Here is a 14,846-nt window from a genome sequence, read left to right as displayed (position 1 = left end):
ACTATTTCTATATTATTCGTATTATGGTTCCATCTCCATTTGGTGTCTTCAATAAGGATAAAACCATAACCCATTTTTATTCTTTTGCCATTAGCCTTTTCTTTTGCTGCTATATGTCTAAGGTTTTTCTGCATATCAATATCTTTAAGTGTTAAATCGCATTCAATGTATACGCGGTGTTGTTTATAACTTCTTAGAATACTTTTTGCTTTTAGTACTCTTAGTTTGTCTTCAAACTTGTTAAACTCAATAATGCACATATTGTCGTTGATCTTTTGTACCTTATTTAACTCTGCCATTATTCGTAGCTCTTTATTTAAAAAGTTTCCTATTTCATTCTTAAGCTGTTCCGTATCAGACGTACTTATTGGCAAACCCTTCAATATTAAATTATTTTTCTTTCTTTCTTTCTGACAGATTTCTAAAGTTAGCTCTAATTTGTCCATTTTTTGTTTCATACTCATCATTTCCTTTTTTAAATTTTCCTTTTCTTGAATTATTTGTTTAAGCTTTTCTTTGTACTCGCTATTCTCTTTTCGGAGTTCCTTCATTTCTCCTACCAACTCACCTACCATGTTTTTTATATCCTTTAGTTCCTTATCTTTCTTTTTATTATCAGTTATTAGCGTTTTCATCATTTCCGTAATTTCATTCTCTCTACCTCCAGCATTCTTTTTATCGGGAGATCGATACACTTTTCTGCTCTTGCTAAAGATTTCGTTAAATTCATTTCATTTCCTTTTACCATCCTCTGATACATAAGCATCGCTGCCGCTGTCCGTCATCTTAATTTCAATTCCTCTACTATTACAAATTACTAGGTATTATAATTAATTGTTTGTCTGTATTATACTCGTATTTCTATTTCTACCTGAATGTTGTTTATTATTATTTATAAAATAAATAAATGTTTTGCAAACCAGCTACTTATTTACAGTAAGTTTTAATTCCAATTGTTTATGCACGAAAAATTTGACACCAATTTTAAACAAGGTCAAATTTATAAAAAAGCTATAATTAAAAATCACTTACCGATCGCAAAATGTTAAATCAAAATACTTCTGTGTTTTTGTACACAAAACAAAATTCACAACACTAAATAATCCTAAATCAATTTACATCGAATATCTAAATGGTTTTCGTGATAAATCCCGGATTGCGAGTTGTTTATCGCCGACACCACATAGACACGACCGTGACCGTCCTCCTCGCTTTCTACTACTCCCGCGCTCATCACTGTTTACACTAAATATAAACTTTTAAATAAACAAAAACTAATAAAAATCTAATTTTACAGATAGCGTATTTTCACCTAGAGATGTCTTGGAAGACAACATGGACCCAGAAGAACTAGAACTTGAAGCTTTTAAGCGCTTCTGCTCACAATCCATACCTCCGAAGCGCAAGGAAAAAGTTGCTCATTTAAACGTTGCTGACATAGTTGTTAAGAAGAAAACTAATTTCTACTAAGTTATAGAGCGAGTGTGGTTTTTATTTTTATTATTATTTTTTGTTTATCTAAATTTCCTTTTATGATTTTTATTACTTACACGATGAGTTTATTGAAACTATGTGATAATTTTATGGTCTTTTAATATATTTGTATGATATATAAAAGAACTTGTATTAAATGTTCAGATATGGCCCTAATTGTAGTTTTATTACACTGTTATTATCACTTTTTCTTAAAATGCCCTCTCCTCAACTCCTCAGTGAAGGTTGGCTACTACAATCGCAACTTCTTGTCTGTCTTCAGCTGTTCTTATTAGATGTTCAAAATTTAGTCCTGTCCATTGTCGGATGTTTCTTACCCACGATAGTCTTTTCCTTCCTAGTCCTCTCTTTCCCTCGATCTTTCCTTTCACTATTAGTATTGGTACTTATTGTTTCTCAGCATGTGAACTAGCTATGACAGTTTTCTAACTTTCAATATGTTGAAAAGTTCTCGTTCTATGCAGCACTTCTTCGTTTGAGGCATGCGATGTCCATGAAATTTTAAGGATTCTACGGTAGATCCACATTTCAAAGGCCTCCAATTTATTTACGGTTGCTGTTTTAAGGGTCCACGTTTCAACTGCATAGAGAAGAGTCGACCAGACGTAGCATTTTGATAAACGTAGTCGAATTTCGAATTTTATTTGGGAATCACTAGACGAAGCACTAAAAAGCCCAAAACCTAGGAATTTTGTGCAGTAAAATGAATCGTCATGGAACTTTTTGCAATCGATTAGAGAGAGTGGCAGGCAAATTTGTGAACTAAATTCATCTAGGGCAAAAATTTTTGTGCATAAGAAAATGCATTTTAAAAGTGCATCTCAAAGAGGTGAAAGTGAAAAATTTAGAACTTGGGAAATATTGACGGAAATGAGTTGAATTTTTATACTATGGGGTTTTGGGGATCGCTGAACACGAATTTCATATCGGCGATGGTCTCCAAGGTACCTGGTGCCCAGGGTGGAACTCATCGCCTAGAGTATTATGTTTAATCATTAAAAATCAGTCAATATCCATTGGTCGAGGGGTTTTTGGGGTCGTCGGCCACGAATGTAATGTTAGCGATGGCACCCAAGATACCTTGTGCCCAAGGTGGAACTCCTAGAGTCTGGTCGCCTAGAGTTTTTGGTTATAATTATCCAAAATCAGCCAAAAACTATTACCCTGGGGGAGTTGGGGGTCTCTGAGTACGAATTTCATGTCGGCGATGGTCTCCAAGGTACCTGGTGCCCTGTGTGGAACTCGTCGCCTGGAGTCTTATGTTATAATAATTAAAAATCAGTCAATATCCATTACACGGCGGTTTTTGGGGTAGCTGACCACGAATTTAATGTCGGCGATGGTCTGCAAGATACCTGGTGCCTAAAGTGGAACTCGTCGCCAGGAGTTTTTAGGTATAATTATTCAAAATTAGTCAAAAGCTATTACCCTGGTGGTTTTGAGGGTCCCTGAGTACGAATTTCATGTCCGCGATGGTGCCCAAGGTACCTGGTGCCAAGGGTTAGAACTCGTTGCTTAGCGTTTTATGTTATAACCATTCAAAATCAGTCAATAGTAGTCTCCAAGGTACTTGGTTCCCAGGGTGCAACTCGTCGCCTGGAGTTTTATGTCATAATTATTCAAAATCAGTGAAAAACCATTAATCTGGGGGTTTTGGGGTCGCTTAGTACGAATTTCATGTCGGCTATGGTTTCTAAGTTACCTGGTCCCCAGGGTGAAACTCGTCGCTTGGAGTTTTATGTTGTAACCATTAAAAACCAGTCAATAACCATTACTGGGGGGGTTTTTGGGGTCTCTGAGTACGAATTTCATGTCGGCGATGGTCTCCAAAGTACCTGCAGTTTTATGTTATATTCATTCAAAATTCGTCAATATCCATTACTTCGGTGTTTTGGGTGTCGCTAAATATATTATTCATTAATAATTTTTCTTAAAACACTTTTATATTATATCCTAAAAATTACCTGTTTAAAAATTATTTTAAAATGTCGCTTTTAAAGCAGTTGTCGTTAAATTTTGACACTAATGACATTTATGAAATTTTGACATAATTGGCATTTTAAGGGTAATTCATTTATATCAGCGATTTTTTGTGGTTTCTGCGGTATTATTTTAAATTTTAGATTTCTAGTCTGCTTTTATATAAAAAACAGTGGTTTGTAGAACTCTTTAGCGACTGATTAGTATAATATAATGTTGATGGATTACCGTCGAAGGCCGATATGATCAACCAAAAAAGAAGATGTATATGGTGATTTTTCTATTGACTTTCTTGGGTGTGAATCTGTCTTTTTATTTTACTGTTCCTGGTTTAAAAACAAAGCATAGTATATATGTGAATACCTCCAAGCTAAACTTTTATGTAGTTCTGTTCTTTTAAAAATTTTTAATTATAAAAAAAATCTAAAAAGCGATGCCGTATTTAAAGCAAAGTAAGTTTTTAATGTTGGTGTTTTGAAAAAATCATATCTTTTATACTTACTAGTTTTGTTAATTACAGAATAAATAATACCTAATATTGTAATATCAAGCCGTTTAAGATTGGTATTAAAGGAATTTTCATTATCTACAGTCTATCGCTGCGCTGTTTTATAATTTTGGTTTTCGAAATTGCGGAAGAGAAAATTTTTTTATTTTATTTTACTTTTTTATTAATTTTTTCATTATATTATACAAATAAATTGATTATGAATACGTGCACTAACATTTAATTTAACACGTATTTTTTAGATTATTGTACCTATACCTACCTTGAAGACCATCGCCAACATGAAATTGGTGTCCAGCGACCATGAAAACCTTCATAGTAATGGTTATTGACTGATTTTGTGTGATTATACCATAAAAATCCAAGCGACGAGTTCCACCCTGGGCACCAGGTACCTTGGAGACCATCACTGTCATGAAATTCATGTTCAGCGACCCAAAAGACACCCAGAGTAATGGTATTAAATGATTTGTAATAATTATAACATAAAACTCCAGACGACGAGTTCCACTTTAAGCACCAGGTACCTTGGAGACCATCGAACACATGAAATTATTGTTCAGCTCCCCCAAAATCCTCAGAGTAATGGTTATTGACTGATTTTGAATGATTATAACATAAAACTCCAGGCGACGAGTTCCACCCTGGGCACTAGGTACACAGGAGACCATCGCCGTCATGAAATTCGTACTCAGCGACCCCCAAAACCCCCCGCGTAATGGTTTTAAATGATTTGGAATAATTATAACATAATACTCCAGACGACGAGCTCCACCCTGGGCACCAAGTATCTTGGAGACCATCGACCACATGAAACTCTTGTTCAGCGACCCCCAAAACCCTCAGAGTAATGGTTATTGACTGATTTTGAATGATTATAACATAAAACTCCAGGCGATGAGTTCCACCTTGGGTACCAGGTATCTTGGAGACCATCGCCAACACTAAATTCGTGGCCGACGACCCCAAAAACCCCCCGAGTAATGGATATTGACTGATTTTTAATGATTATAACGTAAAACTCTAGACGATGAGTTCCACCGTGGGCACCAGGTACCTTGGAGACCATCGCCGATATGAAATTCGTGCTCAGCGATCCCCAAAACCCTGAATATAAAAATTCAACTCATTTCCATCAAAATTGCCCGAGTTCTAAATTTTTCATTTTCACCTCTTCGAGATGCACTTTTAAAATGCATTTTCTGATGCAAAATTTTTTTTGCCCTAGATGAATTTAGTTCACAAAGTTGCCTAACACTATCTCTAATCGAATGCAAAAAGTTGCATGACGATTCATCTTACTGTACAAAATTCCTAGGTATAATGCTTCGTTGCTTCGTCTACACATAGCAGTCTTGGCTTGATTTTTTCAAAAGATTTTTCGGACCTGTTCTATTCTCGATCTTATTTCTAGGTCAGGACTTATTGTCAATAGCAGGCTGCTATTGATTCAACACCCCAGGTACTTAAATTTAGTGACGAGATGAGAAATGCTGGTGAGGAGAAAAGTACCAGGCATGGACCAGATTGGCAATTTCAAGGGCAAATGTAGCTTTGGAAACTACAGCATAAAAGATTTCTGCAAACGTCCGGTTCAATCATCTTCTCAGTTCATTTAACAGTCATTGAAGCTTTTTAGCTCAAAAATTTTTTACTATGAACCGATTTACATGAAATTTTGGAATAAGGCTTATCCTACCCTTAACTTCAAAAGTGATATTGACCCGAACTCCGTTTTCACCCTGGGGGTGGTTGCCACCCCTTTTCGGTGGAGGATTTTTTTTTTCAAATTAACCTTCGATATTGTATTGCTTGGTAAAGTTCCAACCTAAGATTTATGGCTCTATAACCGAACACACTTTCTATGTTGTCAAACACTTTATCAATATGACAAGAGTGACCCCAGGAGAGAACATAAGTCAGATGAGAATGAAAGTCACTATGATAAGCTGTTAAAATAGTTTCCCTGGAAGTCGCTTGTATAAGATTCCTGAAAAGGAACAGCTTACAGGAAAGTTTTTTCAATAAATTATGTTGTTCCCAGGTTAATCCTGCATCCAAATGTACCCCCAGATACTTCGGCTCAGTTACACATTGCGGTAGAGCAATGTGTCCTATACCAGTGTTATGTTTTAAAGTGAAATTAACACTTTGTTATTTAAAGTTGTTCAAAGAGAGAGGAGAGTTAGTTAAAAATCAATTGAAAAAGTGTTTTTCAGATGTTTGGTAATCAAATGTTGTCAAATTCAGAAGGGTGATGGGTTTCAAAGAAAGTAGTGTCATCAGCAAATAAAAGAGTGTCAACTGCCTCATTCTGACAGTACACTAGGTCATTAATATAGATAAGAAATAATATCGGACCCAAAACCGAACCTTGACGAACATCATACATCAGAGATTGTTTTTGACAATCACACTGGTTGAAGTGAACATACTGATCACAATTTGTCAGATATGAATAAATTAGTTTTATTTTGAATAGCATCACTGTGAAAATTATAATAAGAAAGGTTTCTTAGCAGGAAGGCCAACAAATTCAGAATTACCTAAAGAAATGAGAACTGACAAAGTGAACCACATCAGAATGGCACCCTGAAAAGTCAAGAAAAAGATGCAGACAATGTAAAAGCCAAACCATATATAGATATGTGTCAAAAGCGCAATGTACATTTACACTCTGTAATAGTAAGTTTTATAGTTTTTTAGAAATACTTTATTTGGTTTTACGACTTTTATACTTTTAATTTTGAAATATATCTCATAATCCATAAAAGTGTATTTTATTAATTTCTTAACAGATTCTGACATTGATGCGAAAACGCAATAAGTTTGAACACATGAACCGTTTTCTTGATAAAATTATTTAATTTTTTGTTTGGTAATGACTAAATATTTATACTTTATAAAAATCATGTAAACAATTACATTATAAGCAAAGTAAAATTTTACAAGAAGATTATAATATAGTTATGATGAATTTGTTATAATATAAAATATATTTCAATATCATTAAACCTTTAAGAATTAAAACACATGAAAAATTTACTAAAAAAGATATTTAGTTATATAAAAAAATTCTTTCAAAATATTGCGTTTCGCATCAATGGTGCTTAACGGGTTAATCTCAAATGGTTTACCCTGTTCCCAACCTTTTTTCTTCTATTTGTTTTGTCCACTTTAATAATACTATATTTAATTACTTTTAGCTGGAAGGTGCCTTAGTAATTCATTAATAGGCCAGGGTAATAAGACAAAAATATACCCTGTTCGTGACACTTCAGCAGCCAAGGTACTGAAGCGTTATTTCGACAAGTAATACCTATAGGAACAAATTGTAACTATTTCCTGCGTAGGATATGGCGGCCATTTTTATTTATAAACAATTAACTGTCAAAAAATGGCATTTTTCCCTTTTTTTTCAAATCAGTGGAAAACAGTGAAATTTATGATTTTTTTAGTACAAATATCTTTGAGGTTATGGAAAAAGCTTTAAAATGACATATTACAAAGTTTGATATACTCATTTATTGTTAATATAATTGCGAAAAAAGGTCGGAATTGCAAAAAAAATTATTGTCGCAATAACTGTTGTAAAAATTAGTGTACATGTTTGAAATTTTTGTCAAATGAGGGATTTTTGGTGCTTAATATGTGATAAAAATTTCAAAGCGATTCATTCAATTGTTTAAATTTTATTCAAATTGTTTATCTCAGAGAGCATTTTTTTTGCAAAAGTCAGAAAAAAATAACGTTAGAACCATTCCACAGGTGTCAAATGGAAGAGCATGAGCTATATTTTCAACTTGGTTTAAAAAAAGCGAATAAAACATGCATTTATTAGTAATAAATAATTATGCAAAAGTATCGTAAATCGTTCCTTATAAACTTTTTGCATAACTTTTTCCAAAAAAATTAACTTTTTTCCCTGTTTTAAGTGCACAACCACCAAGTTTTGTTATTTATATAATAATTGATAAAAAATTGTAATAAATATATATAATTTCTTATATAACAAAATAAAAAGTTTATAAGGAAAGATTTACGATACTTTTGCATAATTATTTATTACTAATAAATGCATTTTTTATCCGCTTTTTTTAAACCAAGTTGAAAATATAGCTCATGCTCTTTCATTTGACCTCTGTGGAATGGTTCAAACTTCATTTTTTTCTGACTTATGTTATTGTAAAAAAAATGCTCTCTGGGATAAATAATTTGAATAAAATTTAAACAATTAAATGAATCGCGTTGAAATTTTTATCACATATTAAGCACCAAAGAACCCTTACACGACAAAAATTTCAAAGTTGTACACTAATTTTTACAATAGATATTGCGACATTAATTTTTTTTGCAATTCCGACCTTTTTTCTCAATTATATTAACAATAAATGAGTATATCAAACTTTGTAATACGTCATTTTAAAGCTTTTTCCATAATCTCAAAGATATTTGTACTAAAAAAACCATAAGTTTCCCTGTTTTCCATTGATTTGAAAAAAAAAGGGAAAAATGCCATTTTTTGACACTTAATTGTTTATAAATAAAAATGGCCGCCAGATCCTACGCAGTTACAATTTGCTCTTATAGGTATTACCTGTCGAAAAAACGCTTCAGTGCCCTGGCTGCTCGAGTGTCATGGGAAAAACCCTATTACCCTGGACTATAAGTAATCTACTAATCTTAACCTCGTTCATATAACAAGAGCTTAACCTATGTTTTTCATAACGCACAATTACAACTATGTACATACATATTAGTTGAGGTGCTAAACATGCATCAGCATGTCAACAGCCTCAAATAAAATGTATGTAGTTGTAACCATGCATTATCAAAACGTGTGTTAAATACTTGTCGCGTAAATGTGGCCTTAGAGTGAATGTTCAATTGCAAGAGATTGCAGGGAATGAATCAGTTGACCCATTAAATTTCAATTTTTTTCATTACATAAACTTCACTAATTATTTATTTATTTATTTATTTACGGGCAAGCCCAATTCAGAAAATATTATTACAAAAAAAAATATTACAAAGACAAAAGCAAAACCATAAACAGTGTCGACACAAAGAACAAACATTATAATATGTATTGGATAACAAAGCTAATAAGTTAAAGGAAAAAAAGAACATTACGATATAAAAAACAAACAAAGTTTAAGCTTAAAAAATTGCTGATAGAAATTATATCACAAACATTGTATGTTCAACAAATGGTTTTTAAATCTATCCAAGGAATTGCAGAATATATTTAAGTCATTTAGAGAATTCGCAAGTCTAAGTGTTCGTGGTAAAAAATTGTTGTAAGTATAGTTATATCTATGAAAGCTTATGTGAAAAGTTTGAGTTTGTCTTGTTGACCGAGTAGGTACAAAAAGACTAATTTTTGACAGAAGATCGGGACAGCTACTATTACCATTAATAATGTTGAATAAGATTGTCAGATCTTTTCTTTTTCTACGGGTTTCTAATGAAGTAATATTCAATAATAATTCAATATCTGTGTAGCTACGATATACAAGGTGTAACAAAAATACAGGTCATAAATTAAATCACCTATTCTGGGACCAAAAATAGTTCGAATAAACCTAACTTACCTTAGTACAAATATGCACATAAAAAAAGTTACAGCCCTTTGAAGTTACAAATTGAAAATCGATTTTTTCCAATATATCGAAAACTATTAGAGATTTTTTATTGAAAATGGACATGTGGCATTTTTATGGCAGAAATATCTTAAAGAAAAATTATAGTGGAATTTGCGCACCCCATAAAAATTTTATGGGGGTTTTGTTCCCTTAAACCCCCCCAAACTTTTGTGTACCCAATATTTTTAAAACTTTTCTGGCTCTTAGTATTTTTTCGACAAGGCAGTTTTTATCGAGTTGCAGCTTCTTTTCTAATATGTTTACATAAAGATTCTATGGAGGTTTTGTTCCTTTAAACCCCCCAAATGGTTGTATATGTTCCAATTAAACCATTACTGCGATACCATTAGTTAAACACAGTGTTTTTAAAACTTTTTTGGTTCTTTGTATTTTTTCGATAAGGCACCTTTTATCGAGATGTCGCTTCTTTAAATAAATTATTAAATAAATTTTCCTATTATTATCAAGTCTCCATAATCGTACTTAGCCATATACAAATATGTGGTGGAATTGACAAATATGCAAAATATCTCGATAAAAACTGACTTTTCGAAAAAGTACTAAGAGGCAAAAAAGTTTTTAAAACATTGTGTTTAACTAATGGTACTACAATAATAATTAAATTGGAACATACACAAAAGTTTGGGGGGTTTAAAGGAACAAAACCCCCATCAAATTTTTATGGGGTGTCTAAATTTCACTATAATTTTTTCTTAAGATACTACTACCATAAGAATGCCACATGTTCATCTTCAATAAAAAATCTCCAATAGTTTTCGATATACAGTGGAACCTCGATTATCCGTCCCTCTATTAACCTTCACATCTGTTAACCGTCAGGGTCCATACATAAGCTATATTGTATACATATAAGTAAAAATTTAGTCATCAATTCATTTTCTTTGAGCATTGCGATAAGCCAAAAGGAATTAATTGAAGTGTACACGTACAGTTATGCCATCACCGCATTTTTTTATTTAAATAATTTTTGTTCTTATTCAGGACTCTGGATTAAAATTCAATTTAAATAGGTAATGATAAATGATACCATACTTTTAGAGTTCTATTTTTAGAATCGCAAGCCGAAAATAAAAATGCACATCACAATAATTAATAGTCAATATCTGTGTGTCACCATAATTCAGGGTGTCACCATAACACTATGAATTTTTATTTTTTTAATGTTCTGTTAACCGTCTGTTCGATTATCCGTCATACCCTTGGTCTGGTGCCCTGACGGATAATCGAGGTTCCACTGTATTGGAAAAATCGATTTTTATTTTGTAGCTTCAAAGGGCTGTAACTTTTTTTATGTGCACATTTGTACTAAGGTAAGTTGGGTTCAATCGAACTATTTTTGGTCCCAAAATATGTGATTAAACTTATGACCTGTATTTTTGTTACACCCTGTATATGTTGTTTAAAAGCTACGTATCTGAGAAAGGTATGCTGAACTCTATCAAGTTTATTTAAATTTACTTTAAGAAGTTCCAAGGGGACGGCATACATGCAGGCCCGGCCCTATAGATTTTGCCGCCCTGGGCAAGATTGGCGACCGCGCTGCCTCCTCTCCCCTTTGGTAGACCCATGACTCACCACCTTCCTTCAGCGATCGCCAACTTAAATCACGATTGTATTTTTATTGATGTGTGCTTTGTGCTAAATTATTTAATAAGCCATTTTCCACTGTATTTGAACGATATATGCTTAAAAAATATATATTTGCAATATTTTCATGAACTTTTACTACATTACTATTAGTATATTAAAACATGCTTTAATATCCAAAAACTCACCATGCATATCCATAATTACACACTTACTTTTCTAAGTAAGTACTACTCTTTTTATCTTGGTACGAGAGAGTCTTTTAAGTCTTTAATAATTCTCAAAGATCCAGGGGCTCCGCTATTTCGTATTCAATAGAGATTGTCGCTAGTGCACTCAAACGTTCCTGGGGACATACAGTCGGAAAAATGAAAGAATACCCATGAACGAACATATAAAACACGCTGTATTTTCCTGTCACTGTGTCACAAAGAAAATTGCCCAGCGCAAGTACATGTAATAAATTATTACATGTACTTGCGCTGGCCAATTTTTTGTATGACACGGTGAAAGGAAAATACAGCGTGTTTTCTATGTTCGTTCATGGGCATTCTTTCATTTTTCCTGCTGTAGTTGATCTTAAGTAATTTTTTATTAATTTTAGCTTTGAAAAGGTTCTAAAGGCCCTGTCACTGGTAGGGTTACAAAAATCCTCAAAGCAACACTAACGTTGGGTGCGAAATCAAAATCATACTCTCTAATCATTTTCAGTGTCTCTAGAGGTGTACTCTTGGGCTTCACAATCGTGGAAAATACTTCGAGTGCATCTTTTAGATCAGCATAATTTAGATCTTTTGACTCATCAAAAGTTAAAGCATCACATAGCTTAAAACATTTATCTGATAAATCACTAGCAGTCATATGCTTAATTTGGTTTATGTCGTACAAAAACTCAAAAATTTCTCCATGGCTCTTAGAATAGAATAATTTTTTTTTATTTGCATAAAATTTTTACATATTTGAGCAAATAACGTCAAGTAAATGTAAAAGTAAAAAGAAAAGAGATTGTATAAATCTAAAGTACTTATTTTGCTGAAATCTATCACAAATAAAAGTCAACATATATATCGTATCTCTGGATCTAGGTCCATTCTTTCATTTTCAGCCTCATAGCCGAATTGTCTTTTCACTTTCCTCTTTCTTGATGTTAGTGTGCCTCTGATTTTCGGGTTTTCAATTTTTAACTTCGGTGGAACTCTTTTGCGTCTGTCAAATAGTCCTGGAATTTTAAATCACTTCTGAGAGACTTAAAATGGATTTCTGTTTTTTCTAATAAACTGACAGATTGATACACTCAAATGAATATCAATACTCTGCGTTGCTCAGCGATTTGCTGACTACGTTGACGTGAAGTAAAATGTCATGCCATACCTATTACCACAGAGCAATAAAAACTAGAATCATGTATTTGATTTTCCAAACAGCTTGCCTCATGAGCAACCATTTTATCGTTGGTTTTATTGACAGTGATTTCTACAAGAGCATAGATTTCTTTAATTTGGTATCTGATCGTAGTAATTGAATCAATTCTCATCTAGTTCCCATTTACATAGTTTCGGATAAAGGTTTCAATGTTATGCTAGAAACATGATTTTTTAGTATAGCCCAACGATGAATAGATGGTGAAAAAAAGTTGTAAATTTTTTGTGACTAAGGAAAAGAAAGAAACTGCAAAGTGTGAGACTATACCAGCATTGTTCGCGACTTAGTTATTGTTTCACTTAATAATTCTCGTTTTTACAGTTGCATTTTTGATGCTCTTGTTCATAATATTGATTTTTTATAATATTAAAAACATAATTTATTATTTCTTCAATTTCAAAAATTGGCTGTCCTCTTAAAATTGCCGCCCCTAAATTGGCCGCCCAGTTCGCCCACCCCTGGGGCCAGGCCTGCATACATGTTAGCTAGCCACATGATGCCTTTACCAATAAGCAGAAGGCACGCATATATGCCATTGATTATACACAATACACATTTATAATGTGCTTATTTTGGTCCGTTCAGAGTATGTCTTAGGATCAGACATGCGTACACATTGTGTTAACTACAAATTACACTGGGGTGCAAAATTACCGAGACCCTCAGGTCTTTCCTAGAAATTGGTGTTTAAAAATGTTTAAGATGTTCCCAATTGAGTATTTAATAATAAACAAAATTTAAAAGTCAAATTTATTACAACTCAAGCATGTTACACAGAAAAAATAATGTAAATTTAAAAAATTTGAAAATCTGCAAATAAAAACATTCTTTTTTTTAATTTAAACATTTTTTATGAACAACGATATTTAGTAGGGTGTATTACAGTATTACCTCCACGAGCCCTAATTACAGCTCAAAGTCTGCCTGACGGATTTGCTCCCATCCATCCGAACTACTTGCTTCAAATCTTCATAGTTCCAAACTCACCATGGTCACCTCGAATATCTCGTTCCAGAATATCTCATGCATGCTCTATTGGATTTAAGTCTGGACTCCTTGGGGGCCATGGTAATAAATGAATCCCAACTTTATCCAAGTAATTCAGTGTATTATTTCTACATTTTAACGCAGATGAGGTGCCAAGATTTTCAACATCCTAACAACTTTTGTAAAATATTGATCTTGGCTTATAGTGACTTTATTAACAATAAAACTTCTCAACTTCTTCAGTACACTACCACACACTACTTTAATGGAGTAAAATGACAATTTTGTGACCTTTTAGATGGTATGTTGTTTTTAAATTGAGTTTTTAAAATGCGTATCGTCACTAGGTTGGAGAAATTGCAAAAAATACAATATAAAAAACCTTATAAAAACACATTAAAATATGAATTTTAAAAATATTGTGACATTTGACATTTTATTATATTTTATGTACTTTGTCATAGCCACCTTTACTTAACAAGCCAAGTTGAAACTTGGCAACATCTATTGGTAGACCGATTAATTCTGACAGTCTCATTTGTTTTTAAATAATTTTCACTGTATTTACAGAGAAACTGAAATATTTTACTTTACAATATTTCGTGCTCCAAATTATAAAGAACATTAAAAGGTATGTTATTAATATGATTTTAGTTCAATATAATATATTTTTATATAAACTTGCGTGCATATAGAAATCCGTCCACTTAAAAATTTTGTCATTTTTAATGTCTTATATTTCCTAAAGCTGTTGGCAGATTTAAGTGATTTTTTTAATATGTTATAGCCTAATTCTTTAACAATACTGCTGTAATAATATTGTTGCTAACCAGTTAAATTTTTATGGTGTACAGGGAATTTTTAAAACACTGAAATTAAAACCCAACTATAGACTCCGGTTTTCTTAACATTCTGTTTTTTGATTAATTCGCTTATGTTTAACAACTAGATTTGTTCTTCATCCATTCAGGGTGTTTCTAAATAAGTGCGACAAACTTTAAGGGGAAAGGAAAAAAATGCAAAATTTTGACGTCTGTAATTTAAATGTTATCATTTTTTTCGAATTCTGAGAAAACTAATAAGTATTTTTGAAAAATTTAAACGCAGAATAAAAGATTACTTTATTACCGAGGGCCGAAAGTCCCTTAGAATGAATGAAAAATCACACTAAATTTTCTTAGTTTTTCACCCCTGTAACTTAT

General features: G+C 32.6%; 1 protein-coding gene across 1 annotated transcript in view; it reads left to right on the top strand.

Annotated features, from left to right (window-relative positions):
- LOC114335109 (uncharacterized) overlaps positions 1 to 1,650 on the top strand; it is a 41,740-nt gene extending 40,090 nt beyond the window's left edge. The window contains exon 17 of the mRNA XM_028285276.2: positions 1,298 to 1,650. Coding sequence (XP_028141077.1) covers positions 1,298 to 1,470 — 173 coding nt within the window. The 3' untranslated portion in view covers positions 1,471 to 1,650. The remainder of the gene's footprint in view (positions 1 to 1,297) is intronic.
- The last annotated feature ends 13,196 nt before the right edge of the window (positions 1,651 to 14,846 follow it).

Source organism: Diabrotica virgifera, chromosome 10 (assembly GCF_917563875.1).
Source record: "Diabrotica virgifera virgifera chromosome 10, PGI_DIABVI_V3a".
Classification (NCBI taxonomy): Eukaryota; Metazoa; Arthropoda; class Insecta; order Coleoptera; family Chrysomelidae; genus Diabrotica; species Diabrotica virgifera.
The sequence above is the reverse complement of the archived record's forward strand: the minus strand, read 5'-3'. Positions and strand labels throughout refer to the sequence as shown.